The sequence below is a fragment of the Capsicum annuum genome, chromosome 4, assembly GCF_002878395.1.
Source record: "Capsicum annuum cultivar UCD-10X-F1 chromosome 4, UCD10Xv1.1, whole genome shotgun sequence".
In the NCBI taxonomy this organism is placed as follows: domain Eukaryota; kingdom Viridiplantae; phylum Streptophyta; class Magnoliopsida; order Solanales; family Solanaceae; genus Capsicum; species Capsicum annuum.
Window position 1 is genome coordinate 18,103,787 of NC_061114.1, and position 16,594 is coordinate 18,120,380.

At 34.8% G+C, this 16,594-nt stretch overlaps 1 protein-coding gene and 1 non-coding gene across 4 annotated transcripts; both read left to right on the forward strand.

The window, feature by feature from the left end:
- Positions 1–2,823: 2,823 nt before the first annotated feature.
- On the forward strand, positions 2,824–15,543 carry LOC107868174 (transmembrane and coiled-coil domain-containing protein 4). 3 transcript variants are annotated; one of them, XM_016714777.2, is made up of 15 exons: positions 2,824–3,189; positions 9,607–9,688; positions 9,949–10,440; positions 12,454–12,619; positions 12,815–12,967; positions 13,156–13,253; positions 13,427–13,518; positions 13,688–13,758; positions 13,855–13,990; positions 14,382–14,441; positions 14,540–14,622; positions 14,754–14,830; positions 14,954–15,024; positions 15,152–15,209; positions 15,284–15,543. In XM_016714777.2, exons 1-15 carry the CDS (start codon positions 2,969–2,971, stop codon positions 15,404–15,406), a joined length of 1,983 nt encoding a protein of 660 aa, XP_016570263.2. In that variant the 5' UTR covers positions 2,824–2,968; the 3' UTR covers positions 15,407–15,543. The 3 variants fall into 3 exon arrangements, with proteins under 3 accessions (XP_016570263.2, XP_016570264.1, XP_047267701.1); XM_016714778.2 differs by having other exon boundaries at positions 3,050–3,189; positions 9,992–10,440; XM_047411745.1 differs by having other exon boundaries at positions 3,172–3,189; positions 9,957–10,440.
- LOC124898234 lies at positions 6,687–6,793 on the forward strand. Its single transcript, XR_007055210.1, has one exon. It is a non-coding gene; the product is annotated as a small nucleolar RNA R71 (small nucleolar RNA).
- Positions 15,544–16,594: the final 1,051 nt, after the last annotated feature.

The window sequence follows — 16,594 nt, forward strand, 5'->3', positions numbered from 1 at the left end:
ACAAAACAGAAACACCCCAAAAAGGTAAAATTACTAGAAATGTACAAAACCCACCATTTACAAAGTGCAAGATTCAATCTTCTTCAATTCTTGAACAACCAAAAAAAACAAAAACACAAAATTACAGTCTAAGTATACACAAAATTGGTACTCAAATTCTTCAAGGCTTTGATTATACGATTCAAATTAAAAATCGACTCTCTTCAATTTTTTTTGAATTTTAAATAAAAAAAATACTTCTCAGATTCTTCGATCCTCACTTCTCAATTTTTCCAAAGAGCCAAAAAAATAAGAATATGAAGATGATGAAGGAAAAGAAGAAGGAGAAGAGAAGGGAGAAAAATAAGAAATAGAGAAAGACGGGGAACAGGAAAAAAAATGGGGAAGAGAGAGGAACAAAAGGGAGGGGGGGGGGGGGGGGTTCTTTTATTTATTTATTTTAATATTTAATAAATTTTATACTTAAAAATAGCGTGGAAGCTGGCGTAGAGCGGTTGTGTTATACACACCGAAATAGTATTTAAAATGTTGCTTTTCAATGGGTTCAAGGGTCCAGATGACAAACATGTAAGTACGAGTATCCACATTACAAAACGAACATAGTACAAGAGTCCATCGAGCCATTTTACCATTTATTATGGCAACGTAATGAAGATTACTTAACCAAAACCTTATATTAAATTGATAGTACTATTTATTAATGCAACCTAATGAAGATTACTTCTTATTTATAGATGAAAATGATTTTAGGAGGAGTATATCAAAAACAAAAAATAATATAACTATGAATAAGAAAGCCAATTAGATTACTCTTTATAATTTTTGTTCATTATAAATTTTTGGCAAAATTTAGTAATAGTGAAATTTTATGAACAATTCATTTTGACGTGTCGTTACGTTTTATTAATTATGAATAAAAAGAATATAATATAAATTAAAATTTTAAATTAAAATATCATTATTTTTATATTTAGAATTTAGGCTCGAGCTTAGCACGGGCCACAGATAACTAGTAGTATATATATAAGAGAGAATATCAATTTTTGGTAGTCCTGACAAGGCTATTATAGTAACTTTAATTAATTTTTAATCCTCTAAAATTGTGACACATTAGATGATAAAGATAAAGTAATTTTATCCTTTTTCTTGCCATATGGACATTTACACTTGGGCATATGTCATGAAATGAGAAACTATTATTTAGTTTTTTCTTGTAATTTCTATTGTTTAACTATTATTATTTTATTTTTTTTTGTAAAAAATAATTAGGAGTAGAGAAAGGAGAATTAAGGAGGAGATTACAAAGTAGAAAATTAAATATTTACCAATAAAATGAAAATTTAAACTCTCAATTAAGAGAACTATTCAAATTCTTCTGTTGTTTAACTAATCTGTAAATCACCCTTAGAGCTTTCGTTATAATGTTTTGTTTCTCATATTTGCATATTATTTAATCAAATCAATTACAAAATATAAACATCAAATATTTAATAATTATTTTTTTTTACTTTTACTTCATGCTTTATGAATCATCTTTAAATGATATTATTTATACAAGATTTTGATAATAGTTACTTGACAACAAGACCTAAAAGCTTTAATTTTGACTAGCTTTTGTTATTTTTTAATCAAAATTGATTATTAATTACTTTAAAGTATTAAAATAGTCTTAACAGAATTAATATTTTATATGAGGTTTTATTTAACGTGGTTAGAAATTGTATGCTCATAAATCTATAATATATTAAAAGTGTGAAGAACCTTAGAAAAGTGATTTGAACTTTTTGCCCTTCATTAAAAGATTGTCCTTTAGACAAAAGCGTCCTTTTACTATTTACCTAATACTATTTAATTAATTTTAGGACTGCAAACCCAACTAAAATCGGATTCTTTTCCCCCTTTTTTTTTAGGACTACGTGTATATATATATATATATATATATATTTTAAAAAACATGAACTCTATTTTGTATTAAATAAAGGAAAAGCAAAAGTCTATCAAAAACTAAAAAGGGCTAAAGAAAATCACTCTTATTTGTGTTAGTTTAGTTTATTTGGAATTTAAAATATTCTATTATTGATAAATAATTAATGAAAAAAGTAAAAATCAATCATATTTATATAATTTCTTTATTGAAGAAAAAAGTTTTGAACTTCTATAAATTGAGAATTCTTTTAGAAAAATACAATAATATCTAATATGAACATATGGAACAAGATATATTTATTTTTGTTCTCAAATGATTCTTTATTATTTGATTTGAATTTTCTTCTTTTTTTTTTGTCTCCAAGATACGTCAAAGAAATATAATTTTGTAATATTTAATTTACTTAGATGCATTGATTTCGTAGTTTTCTTTTTTCCAATTTTGTAGGTATCTTGAAGATGAATGATGATTATGATGATATAGACAATTAATGATCAAAATTTTGAGTCATATAAAATATTATGATTATTTTTTTTTTCTAAAACACCAACCGTAATTTAAGGGGTTGTCAATATATTTTACACCTAACTCATTTGTATCTTTAACATTTAGAACTGCTATATATCTAATTAAATAAATTCTCTTACTATTTGAATAAATATCGTATTTAGTGTAGCATTTAAATTCATTATAGTGAGGTACACGCGCGAGACGCGTACACCTAAACTAGTTTATAAAAATGCTAATATTTTTTAATTTTTATGATCTTTTTGAATTATAATTATTTTATATTATTTGAAATTCTATTATTACATAAAATTTCAATCCACTTGAGTTTGGGTGCGAGCTTAGCACGAGTGTTATAAAACTAGTATGATAATACGTAACAATCCTCTAAAACTTTTTATCTAAATTCGACAATAAACAATTCCACCGCATGAAAACCAAAATAACTAAAACAAAAACACCAATCTTCTTAAAACTCAAAGAAACTTAAACAAAATTAATCAATCAATACCAATAATCCCATCAAAATTCACCATGTCATCTTCAATGTTAACCCCAACACACAAATATGCAGCGGGTGCATTATTTGGGCTGGCCCTTCACCAGGCCCAGATCCATCAAACATGTCCATTGGGCTTTCCGGATCCCTCGCCGGCAGAAGAACGTAGTAGCAGTTGTAGCAGTAATGATTCCGTTTCCGATGACCCGCAACTTTGGGCTCATCAATCCTCTGACCTTCTAAGACCCATCTTCAAGTAATTCATTCTTCTACTCTTGGTTATTTTTCTAATTTCATTTGATTTTAAGTTTGTCGAGATACATAATTAGCTCCCAATATATATACATTTTTTCCTTTATAAATTAGCTTCAGATACATTTTTTTTTTAATTTTGTGTCTGTCGAGATACATAATTAACTCTCGATGCATCCGATAAATATACATAATTAAATGAGATTTTTGTAATTACTTTGTAGGGGTGTGGATTTTTGTAAATATGGTAAGTTAAGGTTTATGTTTACTATGGGCTCATCAATCCTCTAACCTACTAAGACCCATCTAATTCATTCTTCTACTCTTGGTCATTTTTCTAATTCCATTTGATTTTAATGTTTTTTTTTGGTAACCAACATAAATTATAGTTTTGAGCTTAACTACAGAAAATCTATATACTTTGTATAATTACTGAAAATTTCGATTTTGGATCTGTCTTAGTTCCATCTCAACATAATTAGCTCCCGATACATCCAACGAAGATATATTTTTTCCTTTGTAAATTAGCTCCCGATACATTTTTTTCGATTTTGAGTTTGTCGAGATACATAATTAGCTCCCGATATATTTTTTCGATTTTGAGTTTGTCGCTCCTTAATCTCTTCATTCTATCCCATGATTCTCCTCCCGGATTCACATAGGAATATAGGTTTATTCTAATGGCGTCCACTCATCAAAATAGTAAGCACAAGAAATTAAGAACACCCCATACGATAATCCAACAAGAAACTACGATAAATAATATCAAAGTGTAATCATGTTCTTGGCCTCAACCCCAGAACAAGGGTGTGTAGCCACTCATGGTTGGATTCAACATTAAAAACAAATAATTAATCATACCAAGTAGAAATCGTGAAATAAAGAAGTTCAAAGAACTCTAAAAGAGAGATTTTCTTGTTTTTCTGCCGTTGCTCACGTTCTAAAGTGTTGCCAATTGACTTGATTTGTACCTTTTATAGCTGGGTTTTAATTCTCGATTTCTGCATCTCACCGCGACGAGGCGCTATTTTTGCGCGTTCAGCACCGCGGCGCGGCCTTATCGTGATGAGCTACTAGATTGTGACACTTCGAGAATTACCCCTTACCGCGACGCGGTCCTATCGCGATGAGCTACTGGAATTCAACTCTTGAGAATTTTCCTTCACCTCATCGCGGTGTTATCGTGACGAGCTACTGGAAATCAACATTTGCAAAATTATCATCCACCGCGACACGGTTTAATCGCGATGGGTCACTGGATTTGTTGTCTTGAGTTTTTTTCTTCCTTGCTTCATTCTATCCTCATCTCAACAAATTAACCTCATTGCTCCATTCACCGTTAACTTCTCGTTCATGCATCTAATCACATTCAATTTCATCACAATTTAACCCTGCATAAAATAATCATGTCCATTAGATAAGGAACATAATTAAAGCTCAAATATAATAAGAATAACACATTTTAGTTCACAGAACAAGTCCAAATATGGGTGAATATTGGTGATTGGACATATAAATACGCGTAAGATCACCCCTCCACACTTAAAAACCTTGTTCGTCCTCGAACAAACTCAATCAACACTATACTCAATTAAGCTTAACATCACAACCTAGGCGAAATGCTTGTGGTGGGCACTCACAATTCGAACAATGACTTTTCAGCTTAAAACATGTCAATTCACTTCTATAAACATGGGATAATTCTTTTCAAACCTTTTTACCTCAATAGTGAACTTCCAATTTGTTGGCAAACTTAATCTAATCACTCAATCTACAAAATACTATAAGTCACCTAACTGTCATCCACATGTACCCTCACAACAAGAAAGTTTCCCCATATTCATTCATAATCTTACAATATACAACGTAATGGGAATATCAGAATTAAATCACTCGCTCTCACAAAGAATTCATACATGAAAGATAATGAACCATAAGCTTGCCCTTAGTGTACTACTCCACTAATAGTCGGATGTGGAATAAAGGATCAACTAGGTCTTTCATGGTTGTAATGCATGCTAAGGGACGGGTAGCACTATTTAGGAAATAGTAGCTAAACTCCCTAAGTGCTTCAATACATCGCATTGAACAATTAAGATAAGTCTCTAGCAACTAACTTTCACCTTCACTACCTTCACACATCTTTTTGTTTTACCCCATCTCATTAAGCTCATTAACATACGATATGGTGAGAGTATTTTCTGTGAATTCATGATTCAATTTTTTTTAGCACACATTTTCTTTTTTCACTCCCAACAACAACACATCAACTTTACACACCAATAACCACAACTTTGGGGCTTCACTTTCACCTTTTTCCTCTTATTTTTTCACACTCCTTACTCAATTAATTTTACATTAAGGCGCTTAGGAGCTTTGGATCAAATTAAGGTCTATCAAGGATTAGGCTACATATGAGGCTACCAAAGAAATCAAGCTATAGGCTTAACGGGGCTCACTAGGGATATGCACAAGGGTAGGTAGATAAGGTCTAAAAATTCGGCTATCAACAAAAATGCCTACATCATTTCCTACATCCAACATCCTTTATTTCGCTTTGTACACACCGAGCAAGTTCTAGACATTACTATACATGTAGAATAAAAACAAACACTCTCTCACTTTTGGTGCATGCTAGATTCAAGTCAGATCCTTATGGTTTCCGATCTCGCACTTCGTCAAATTCAACTTTTAGCCAACAAACCGAATTACACCTATTGAGATTAAGTATCTAAAATTAGTTGCTTTTTTAGTTTAAGACATGCTTCTGTTTTAAAACAAATATGTTCAAAGTCACTGTCCCAATGGCCCAACACAAAGCATTTCTCCTTAAGCCGTGATTCGGTTCTCATCACTCAATTTCCTAAGACTAACTCCCCTTAAGACGGTCATCATCCATTTATCATAGGGGAGGGCAACTAACTATGAGGACTTATTGAGAATTGCCTTGAGGGCAAAAATGAGAATTGCCTATTGCCTTGAGGGCAAAAACAAACATTTTAAACTAATAAGCAAACCATTACTAAATACTAACTATTACAGGCTGTATTGTTTTGAATAGTTAGGATGGCTAAGTTCAAAACCCCCCCAAAAAAAAAACTAAAAACATCCAAACAAAACAAAGTGCAAGGAACGAGAACGAGATATGAGATACCACCACTCCACACTTAAAATGAAGCACTGTTCCATGAATTGTATACACTGCTGAATCGGATTTCACAAGCACTGTTACTGAACTGATTAGTTATCTGATTTTGTAGTGCAACAAGCTGAGCTGATAACGTAATGAACTGATCTACCTCTAACATACCTGCAATCTTCTTAGGAGCACTCCTTGAGTCAGCATGCCATTCGGGATTCCCTTGTGAAATCCGATTCAGCAGTGTATACAATTCATCATAAGTCTTCTCAAGAGCTTGCTCACCTGCTGCTGAATCCAAGAGAATCTTGGTGTTTGGCTCAAGACCCTCTATGAATGTGTGAACCAGTAGGTCATTTGATTGATGGTGGTGAGGACAATTTCTGAGCATGCCCTTAAATCTTTCCCAAGCTTGGTAAAGATTTTCTCCTTCTTTCTGCCTGGAACTCAGAATCTCATTTCTCAAACGTGCTGTCTTCCCTGATGGAAAGAATCTAATAAGGAATTTCCGAGCCAGATCATCCCAGGAAGTGATGGAGAGTGGTGGTTCATCATGTAACCACTTTTTTGCTTCCCCAATTAAAGAAAAAGGGAAGTGAGTCAGTCTGACATAAACAGTAGACACCCCTACAGGAATGTAGGTATCGCTAATTTCCAGGAAGGTCTGTATGTACTGTTGTGGGTCTTCATGTGAAAATCCAGCAAATTGCCCAGCCGAATTCAGCAACTGCACCATATTTTGCTTTAATTCAAATCGACCACCTGGCTCTGACTTGCGAATGCTATTAGTAGCATGGTTCGTGAGTGGGATTGCCACTTCACGAAAAGGTCTGGCAGTTGCTTAAGCAGGAGCAACTGGAATCACCGGAGCTGGAACACATCCGGCATTTGGATCAATTGGATCAACAAGATTAGGATCTCTTTGTTCTGCCATTTGAACCTGCTGAATTGGATACTGAGCTCTTCGCCTCTGTTGAAATACCAGTTCTGGTTTCGAATAAGGCTCTACCAACTCTATCTTTAGCCAATCCTGTCTTCAGCTAGTCCTGCAAAAAGTCAGCCGCTAAGATCAAGTTGTTAAACACTTAAACTTATTATCAACAACCAAAAGTTTAGCAAAATACTAGTTATACTAGTCCCCGACAAAGGCGCCAAAAACTTCTTGCGTTCTAACGCACAGGCTAGTGTACGTGATCGTACAAGTAATATAGTGACTAAAATAGTCGGATATCGTACCCACGAGGACTATGTAACTAGCAATTCAACCAACTTTAGTTTTCGACAAAACTGTATAAGTGTTTTAAAGTATCAAGATGATGGTCAAGTTTCGAATAAAAAATGTAAATAAATAAGAAATAACAATTTGTGACAAAGGCAAAGTAAGCAGAGGTTGTAAATAATAATGATGAGAATCCCAGGGTTGAGACACTTTTAACAATCTTACAGATCTCTATTCTTATCGTAGTCTAGTTGATTATTGGGTTATTGATTTGCAGGGTTTATAGTATGATCGTGGTCTCCCGACCTCTAATCTTCTACCTATTTGAACATTGCAACTACATCGTTGAGCGGGGATGCAATAATCCATTTAGATGCATAAAGCTATCTTCTTGCAAGTTAACCAAACAAGGCTTCTAGGTATATCCCTATCCTAGATGCTAATTCAAATCCCTTATTTTATAAAAGAATAAGAACCTTGCTCCTTAGTCTCTTCATTCTATCCCATGATTCTCCTCTCGGATTCACATAGGAGTATAGGTTTATTCTAATGGTGGCCACTCATCAAAATGTAAGCACAAGAAATTAAGAACAACCCATAGGATAATCCAACAAGAAACTACGATAAATAATATCAAAATGTAATCATGTTCTTGGCCTCAACCCCAGAACAGGGGTGTTTAGCCACTGATGGTTGAATTCAACATCAAAAATAAATAATTAATCATACCAAGTAGAAATCTTGAAATAAATTAGTTCAAAGAACCCTAAAAGAGAGATTTTCTTGTTTTTCCGCTGTTGCTCACGTTCCAAAGTGTTGCCAATTGACTTGATATGTTCCTTTTATAGATGGGTTTTAATTCCCTATTTCTGCATCTCACTGCGACACGGCGCTATTTTTGCGCGCTCAGCACTGCGACACGACCTTATCACGGTGAGCTACTGTAAATCAACATTTGCAAAATTATCATCCACTGCGATGTGTTCTAATCGCGATGGGTCACTGGATCTGTTGTTTCGAGTTTTTTTCTTCCTTGCTTCGTTCTCTTCTTTTCAAGTCAAGTTCCAGTATCCTCATCTCCGCAAATTGACCTCATTGCTCCATTCATCGTTAACTTCTCGTTCATGTGTCCAATCACATTCAATTTCATCACAATTTAGCCCTGCATAAACTAATCATGTCCATTAGATAAGGAACACAATTAAAGTTCAAATATAATAAGAATAGCACATTTTAGCTCACAGAACAAGTCCAAATATGGGTGAATATTGGTTATTGGACATATAAGTACGCCCAAGATCAATACCTTAGGTGTGATTTTGACCCTTCATTCTTTTTCTTATGATAAGAGTGCTTTGCTGGCTCTCTTGCGTGCACCTCAATTAATTCCTTAGGAAACCTACCACCTCCCACCAACAACAAGTACTAGGTTACTCTATCCACCAATGCTAGGACAGATGAAAAAATGTCGCCTAATATTTTATCTTTGCTTGGATTTGAACGTGAGACCTCACTTCGGTAACCACTAATAGGCCACCCTATGGTGCAAATTTCTGTCTGTTTCAGCTGTAACTGCAGAAATTTATAATATTTTCAATGTTCATTTACAGTACAATGGAATATGAAAATTTGGCATTCCCTTTTCTTTGTTTGTTCTAAGTTCCACAAATTTCTGTCTATTTCAGCTGTTACTGTAGAGGGTTTTTGATATTGCTTTTTGACTGGACAGAGAGTTTAGAGGTTAATTTGACTTATGTATTATGTTATTACTGGAAAAAATGGTGAAAAGTTGGATTGATAGAGAACATGTCACATTAAAGTTCAAAATTTGAATAACAAAATCACATTTTGTTCATTTGAACGGTGTCAAAATTTTGGGACGTCGTAAAATGGAAAAGCCATTATATAAATGACTAATGGAAAGCAAAAGGTGGATGACTTTGAACATGGTGAATTCTGGTCACTTTTTCTCTTGCAACCAGCATTTGACAACTAATGCTAGTGTGTAATGTTCAATTTGTAGATTATTAATTTGTGTTTCGTATTGAATTTGTTGGGAGTAGATGTTTAGAGATTGATGACAAGGCATGGTCTGGACTAGAGGAAACTGCTGCCTCTACACCACCGAAGCATCATGTTGGAGCGGTTAGTTTTCTCGTCTCTTAAAAGTTGTAGAATAATACGGTAGTTATGTTTCCTTGACTAGTTCCTGAGTTAGAAAATGGCATACAAGGTCTACTGTTCTTGGGGAAGAGAGATCTGTTGCCATTGCTTATAAATGCATCTAGTGAAATTGAAAGGGTTCCCCTTTGCCTTTTAATATCATCATCGATACTCATTAGGCAATATAAGTAATTATCTTTGTCATTCCTTGCCTGACGGCATGATTACTGATATTGCATCAGTTTCTAAGGTTACTGTCTGAAGAAAGTAATGATGATTCTTCAGAAGCAGCAGAGATGGAACTTGCTTTGGCAAATGGGGTTGATGCCATGGCATCAAGCATGGAGAGAACTTCTGATTATGAGTCTAAGAAGGAGAAGAGTCGCGAGTATAAGAACGAATGTCAGGAGAAGCTATCAATTGCTGATGTGAAGTCCAAGGCTGATGTGGAAGGTACGAATGTTGAAAATCAAGAGAAAAGCGAGAAACCATCTAGCATTGCAGGGGCTCATTTGAAGTCTGTTAGTGGATCTGATGAAAAACCTGTGGAAGAGGTATCAATGCTTGGATACACTAGGAAGGTAACCATTCTACATGAACTTCTTTCAGCTTGTCTTGCACAAGCACCTGAAAATGGTAAGAAACCTACTCGAAGAAGGAAGGGTTATGATGCTCGACATCGTGTGGCTTTACGGTTGCTGGCAACATGGCTTAATGTCAGATGGATCAAAGTGGTAATGATGCACTAATTTCCAATATGTGCTTGGTTTCTTTCTCTGATATCTTTGTTGAAGTGACTAATTTATTAATTGCTTATCGGATAATTTTATAGTAGAATGAATCTTTGTAGACGTTTTATGTATCAGTCTGTAATCATGAAGTTATTTGAATGCCTGCTCTCCTGAGGAAAAAAATGTTTAGAGCACTCAATTAGCTGCCCAAAAGTGGAGAGCACTAAGCAGTAATATGAGCTTGAGAAATTTATCCTGCTTTTAATTGCTGTTGCGAAGGAATCAGATTGTATTCTACTCATTCCCCCTTCAAAAGGACAGATTTTAGGATTTGAACTTAGGTTTTCTGCCAACATTATATCAGTTAGGTGGAGGAAAAATCTTAGAATGAGTAGATGTACCTTGAAAAATGACTAATCTGAAGTCAAGGCACTAATTAACATTTTATTATGTAGTCGTTTGGTTCGTATACAAATTATTGCTGGATTATAATACAAGATTTGTAATGCGTTTATAAGTTTCATGGAATTATTCGAATAGGTCACAAATGTCCTTGTATTAAAATCTAGATATATGGTATATTACCTGCATGTTTTTCATCGTATTAACATCTCGATATATGATATATTGTCTTTTTTCATTTCAAATTGGATAAAGATTTTTTCCAGAACAACGATGACCAATATTACATTACTTTCCTTCTAATATTTTTTTTTAAATCGTATGTGATATAAAATATTTATTGGACTATAAATTAAAATCATCATTAAATTATGCCCCTTAATCATTTTTTTATTATCTTGAGACGAGGGTCTTTCAGAAATAACCTCTTTACCTTCGCGAGGTAGTGGTAATGTCTGCGTACCCTCTACCCTCCCCAGACCTCACTTGTAGGATTTCAATAGGTATATTGTTGTTGTTGTTATAATCATTTTATATCAAATAAAGAACAATTTTTAGAGGAAATCTAAAATGTGAATGCTAATTATGAGATAATTGAATTAAAATTTTTATTAATTTTTGTTATACACTTTCTTATAATTTAATATTATTGAAAACATTATTATAAGAAACTAGAGATAATGAGTTAGTGGTCGATAACAGATCAAGTTATTATGATAAAGGGCATGTTTTTGCATCTTAATGTGCTCAAATACATGTATTAGAAATTATGTTCAAGTCGGTAAAATAATACTATAATTACTGCATAACTAAAACGTGTATTATTAAACCGAATCCAGATATGGTACAATGTAGAATTTGTTACCACTTAGCAGAATTATTGCCAATAATGCAGGTAATCAAGCGACACCTATACTTTTGATTTGGCCGGGAATAATACTATTGATTTTTTGCTCCTTATTATCTCATTATGCCATAGAATACTTGAACATCTTTAAATACCCCGATATGGCAGTAAAAAAGTATTCCTAAATGGTGATGGGGGTCATTTTAGCAGGCTACTACAGGCATAACCTTTTTATGTAAGTGATAAGAGTCCATCTCTAGTCGTGGCACAGGAGCAATCTGCATATTAGGGAGCTGACATGCTTTTAGCAGGCTACTGAAGTCGTAGAGTTCTTTATGATGTGTGTAAAAATACTTCATTCTGATTTTGAAAAGCATTTTTTTCTCATTAAAATTAGGATAACATCTACTCCCTCCGTTTCAAAAAGAATGATCTACTTTCCTTTTTAATCCGTTTAAAAAAGAATGACTCTTTTCCTTTTTTGACAATACTCTAATTTCAACTTTCCACATGGCATGTTTAGGACCACAAGATTAAAGGGCATTTTGGTACATTTGACACAACTTTAATTTAAGGTCACAAGATTCAAAAGTCTTCTTTACTTTCTTAAACTTTGTGCCAAGTCAAAGTAGGTCATTCTTTTTGAAACGGAGGGAGTATTTCATATGAAGAGAACATGTTGAAGTGGCACAGAATTTACATCTATTCCAAGTAGCTATTTACTTGAGGCATGAACTTCACATTTTGAAAGAATTTATGTGCTGCAGGAAGCCATTGAGACCATGGTTGCTTGTTCAGCGATGGCTTTGCTGAAAGAGGAAGAATCAAAGGAGGAAAGCCAATCTCCTGATACTTCATGGGCTAAGTGGAAACGAGGAGGAATTATAGGTGCAGCTGCATTGACTGGTGGAACTTTAATGGCAATTACTGGTGGTAAGACATCCTAAATATTTCTCAAATTTCTTAGCACTTCGCAGGCAGATATAATCTTAACAAGCCTCCAAGGGAACAGATTTCTTTGAGTTTTGTCTTTATTTTATCCTTAAAGAGCTTTTACTATGTTCAATGAACAACCGTATTAGAGAACAAACGTGTAGGATTTTCAGACCTTTGTTTTATTGCCAACAGGTTTGGCTGCTCCAGCAATAGCTGCAGGCTTTGGTGCTTTAGCGCCTACGTTGGGCACTCTTATTCCTGTGATTGGAGCAAGTGGGTTCGCTGCTGTTGCTACTGCTGCAGGAAGTGTTGCAGGATCTGTTGCAGTTGCGGCATCATTTGGAGGTAAACGTTTATAGGATTGTGTGTGTGCGTATAATCTTTTAACATTCTTTGATTGAATCTTTCTATGGTATGATAATGAAGACAGATAATGTAAGGCAATTCATAAAGTTAAGTTTGGTTTGGACTGTGAACATTTTAAGTGATTCTTCGGTTATTTGATGTTGTTACTGATACTTTTGCTTTCCCAGCTGCCGGAGCCGGACTTACAGGAACCAAAATGGCCAGGAGAACTGGAGATGTTGATGAATTTGAGTTCAAGGCTATAGGGGAAAACCACAACCAAGGGGTAAACCATTAGCTCTCTTTTTTGATACTTGATATTTTCTTCTTAGCATGTATTGTTTCACTGGGTAGGATTGCAGTCTGCTACTCTGCTTGTTTGTTTCCATGAATTAATTGTTTTACTTATGGATCATTAGTTCTCTTTGGTATTTGTTCTCCCTTTGCATATCCTCTCAGCGGCTGGCAGTTCAGATCTTGATCTCAGGACTTGTTTTTGAGGAGGAAGACTTTGTAAGACCTTGGGAAGTACAACATGATAATTCTGAAAGGTAAAACATCTTGCTTTCTTTTTCTCAGTTTATTTTCGTTTGGTGAGATACTACCAAGGTAGCAACGAGCTTTATTTAAATTTCCTACATGTGTTTATAAGAACAAACCCAACAATTTCCCATATCTTTAGTACAAGGATTATAATGCGACGTTTCACAATTTTCTCAGGTATATATTGCAGTGGGAATCCAAGAATCTTATTGCTGTAAGCACTGCTATTCAGGACTGGCTGACTTCAAGTAAATAATTTTATACTTTGCTTTTAGCTGATGTAATACATTGACTAGCTACAATTGTACTTGAGCGTATATGTTAAAAAACATGCTAAATTACAGGAATTGCAATGGAGTTGATGAAGCAAGGTGCTATGATGACTGTGCTACACGGTCTTTTAACAGCATTGGCTTGGCCAGCAGCTTTACTTACCATTACTGATTTCATAGACAGCACATGGTCAATTGCTGTGGACAGGTTTTTGTATCTTTTTCTTTTATGCATTCCTTCCTGGTGTGGGATGTTAATCCGGGAGGAGGTTGTGGATATATTTTCCTTTCTCTTTCTTTGCAATCTAAAGGTGCAACTTTGTTAATAGAAGGTGGTAAATTAATTATGAAGATGAGAAAATCAAAAGGATCAATCCAAATTGTTCTCATATTCACGTTAAATTTGTATCCCCTAGAATTTTTAGTGGCTGAAATTTCATCCTTCCTTTCCCTTTTCCAGCGGTGCTGATTATGCTCCAGTCTCCTATTGCTTGAATCATTGAGCAGTTGTGTCATACCATTTTGTGTCGAAGCAGGGCATCTTACTTCCTTTTTTGGAAAAAGACACTCTGATGATGGTTGCTAATGTGTATTTGCAGATCTGATAAAGCAGGAGTGCTCCTAGCAGAAGTATTGAAGAAAGGATTACAGGGACACAGGTATACTAGTTTAAATGTAATCCGGAGAAACTGTGTTTTGATTGTCCCAGGCTTACCTGTTAGCCAATTCCGTTATTGGTTGTCCATGAATGTTTCAGGCCTGTGACACTTGTAGGGTTTTCACTCGGGGCAAGAGTTATTTTTAAATGTCTACAGGTTCTGGCTGAGAGTGAAAATAATTGTAAGTGTTACTTTTAATTTGTTTTACTTTTTAGACTGATCAGTTCCTTCATGTGGATCGCAACTAATTTGTTTTGAGGCATAGTTGATTGATTTGCTTCCTGAAATCCTGAAGTACTTAAATTTTGGCAGCTGGACTTGTCGAAAGGGTCGTTCTTCTTGGGGCGCCTATTGCAATTAAAGATATGAACTGGGAAGCAGCTAGAAAGGTTCTCAATATCGTGTTTTTCTTGATTTTAACTGCGCTCCTCCCTTTTCTTCATATTTTGTTTTCCTTACATTATAGGCTTCGACCTCATTACTATATGAAGCTCGCTGTTCTGGTTTTGCAGGTGGTAGCTGGTAGATTTGTGAATGCTTATTCCACAAATGATTGGATGCTTGGAGTTGCCTTTCGTGCCAGGTATACATTATCCGCAAACATAGTACTTTATTTGACTGTTTCAACGATTCCCCTCTATCTGCTTTCACCTTTGATTTGCCGTTTTCTGCTTCTCTCTCTTGTGACTTCTATAATTTCTTCTAAACAGTCTACTTACTCAAGGCTTAGCTGGAATTCAACCAGTTGAGATTCCTGGTGTTGAGAATGTAAGTTCGGTGTTACCATTTCTTTCTGTATCGCAGTTTTTTCCATTTACTTGGAAGTTTAATTTCTTTTACAGGTTGATGTAACTGAATTCATTGAGGGTCATTCGACATATCTGTGGGCTACACAAGATATTTTAGAACTACTTGAGCTGGATACTTATTATCCTGTTTTCGGATATCGTGCTGCAAAAACATAGATTTTACATTTGTTATTTCTTATTTCAGTAATATTGCCTCTCTTACCGTGAGTTAGGCTATTTGTTGTTGTGAGTTGTGACCATAGATTTATCAACTGCAAAGCTTCATTAATGTGAATAAGATTTCCGAACAAGAATATGCAACTTCTAAAAAGTAGGTTCGCTAAATTTTGCTTCCTGTTTTTGTTTCCAAAGATCATGTTAGTCATTTGGAAGAATTTACGATCACATTAGTTTGGGGATGATGATTGAACGGGAGCTTTGGAGTAACTAGTAAAGTTGTTGTTGCTGCCATGTGATCAGTAAGTCACGGGTTAAGTCGTGGAAACAAACTTACGCAGAAATGTAAGGTGATGCTGTGTACAATACTCTTGTGGTTAGGTCCTTCTCCGGACTCATGCATAGCAGGAGTTTTAGTGTACGGGCCTGATTCTTTTTTAGTCTGTGGATGATTGTTGATCCTTACTTGAACAAGTTTTGAGAATTGTAATTACATAAGGAGGTTCAAGCAGAGACAATGATCATTATTTGAGAACGGCCAGCTAAAATAATTGAGGTGCGCGTAAGCTTGTCGAGACGTGTGGCGAAAACCTAACGTGAAAGATGACCTCCTGTGAGGTTAGGCTTCTTCCTCCTACTCCAGCACACTAATACATACTACAGTAACAGATTTGTTATTTCTTATCAGTAATATTGCCTCACTGTGAGTGCATAGTTAGGCTATTTGTTGTTGAGTTGTGAGCAGTGACCAAAGATTTACCAACTGTAAAGCTTCAGTAATGTGAATAAGATTCTCAAACAAGAATATGCAACTTCTAAAAAGTAGGTTAGCTAAATTTTGCTTCCTGTTTTTGTTTCCAAAGAACATGTTAGTCATTTGGAATTTATGATCACATTAGTTTGGGGATGATTGAAGGGGAGCTTTGGAGTAACTAGTAAAGTTGTTGCAGACGTGTGATCAGGAGGTCACAGGTTAAGCCGTGGAAACAACTCCTCGCAGAAATGTAAGATGAGGATGTGCACAATAGACTCTTGTAGTTAGGAGCTTCTCCAGACTCGTGCATAGCAGGAGTTTTAGTGTACTTGGCTGATCCTTTTGTAGTCTGTAGATGATTGTTGATCCTTGAACACATTTTGAGAATTGTAAATTACACAAGGAGGTTCAAATTTCAGTAGAGATAATGATCA

Bases quoted from the DNA above. Each gene is read 5' to 3' on its own strand.
- LOC107868174 (XM_016714777.2), top strand. From the start codon at position 2,969: ATGTCATCTTCAATGTTAACCCCAACACACAAATATGCAGCGGGTGCA. The intron at 12,620-12,814 runs GTAAGACATCCT...TATTGCCAACAG, and splicing joins TTTAATGGCAATTACTGGTG to GTTTGGCTGCTCCAGCAATA. The intron at 12,968-13,155 runs GTAAACGTTTAT...TTGCTTTCCCAG, and splicing joins AGTTGCGGCATCATTTGGAG to CTGCCGGAGCCGGACTTACA.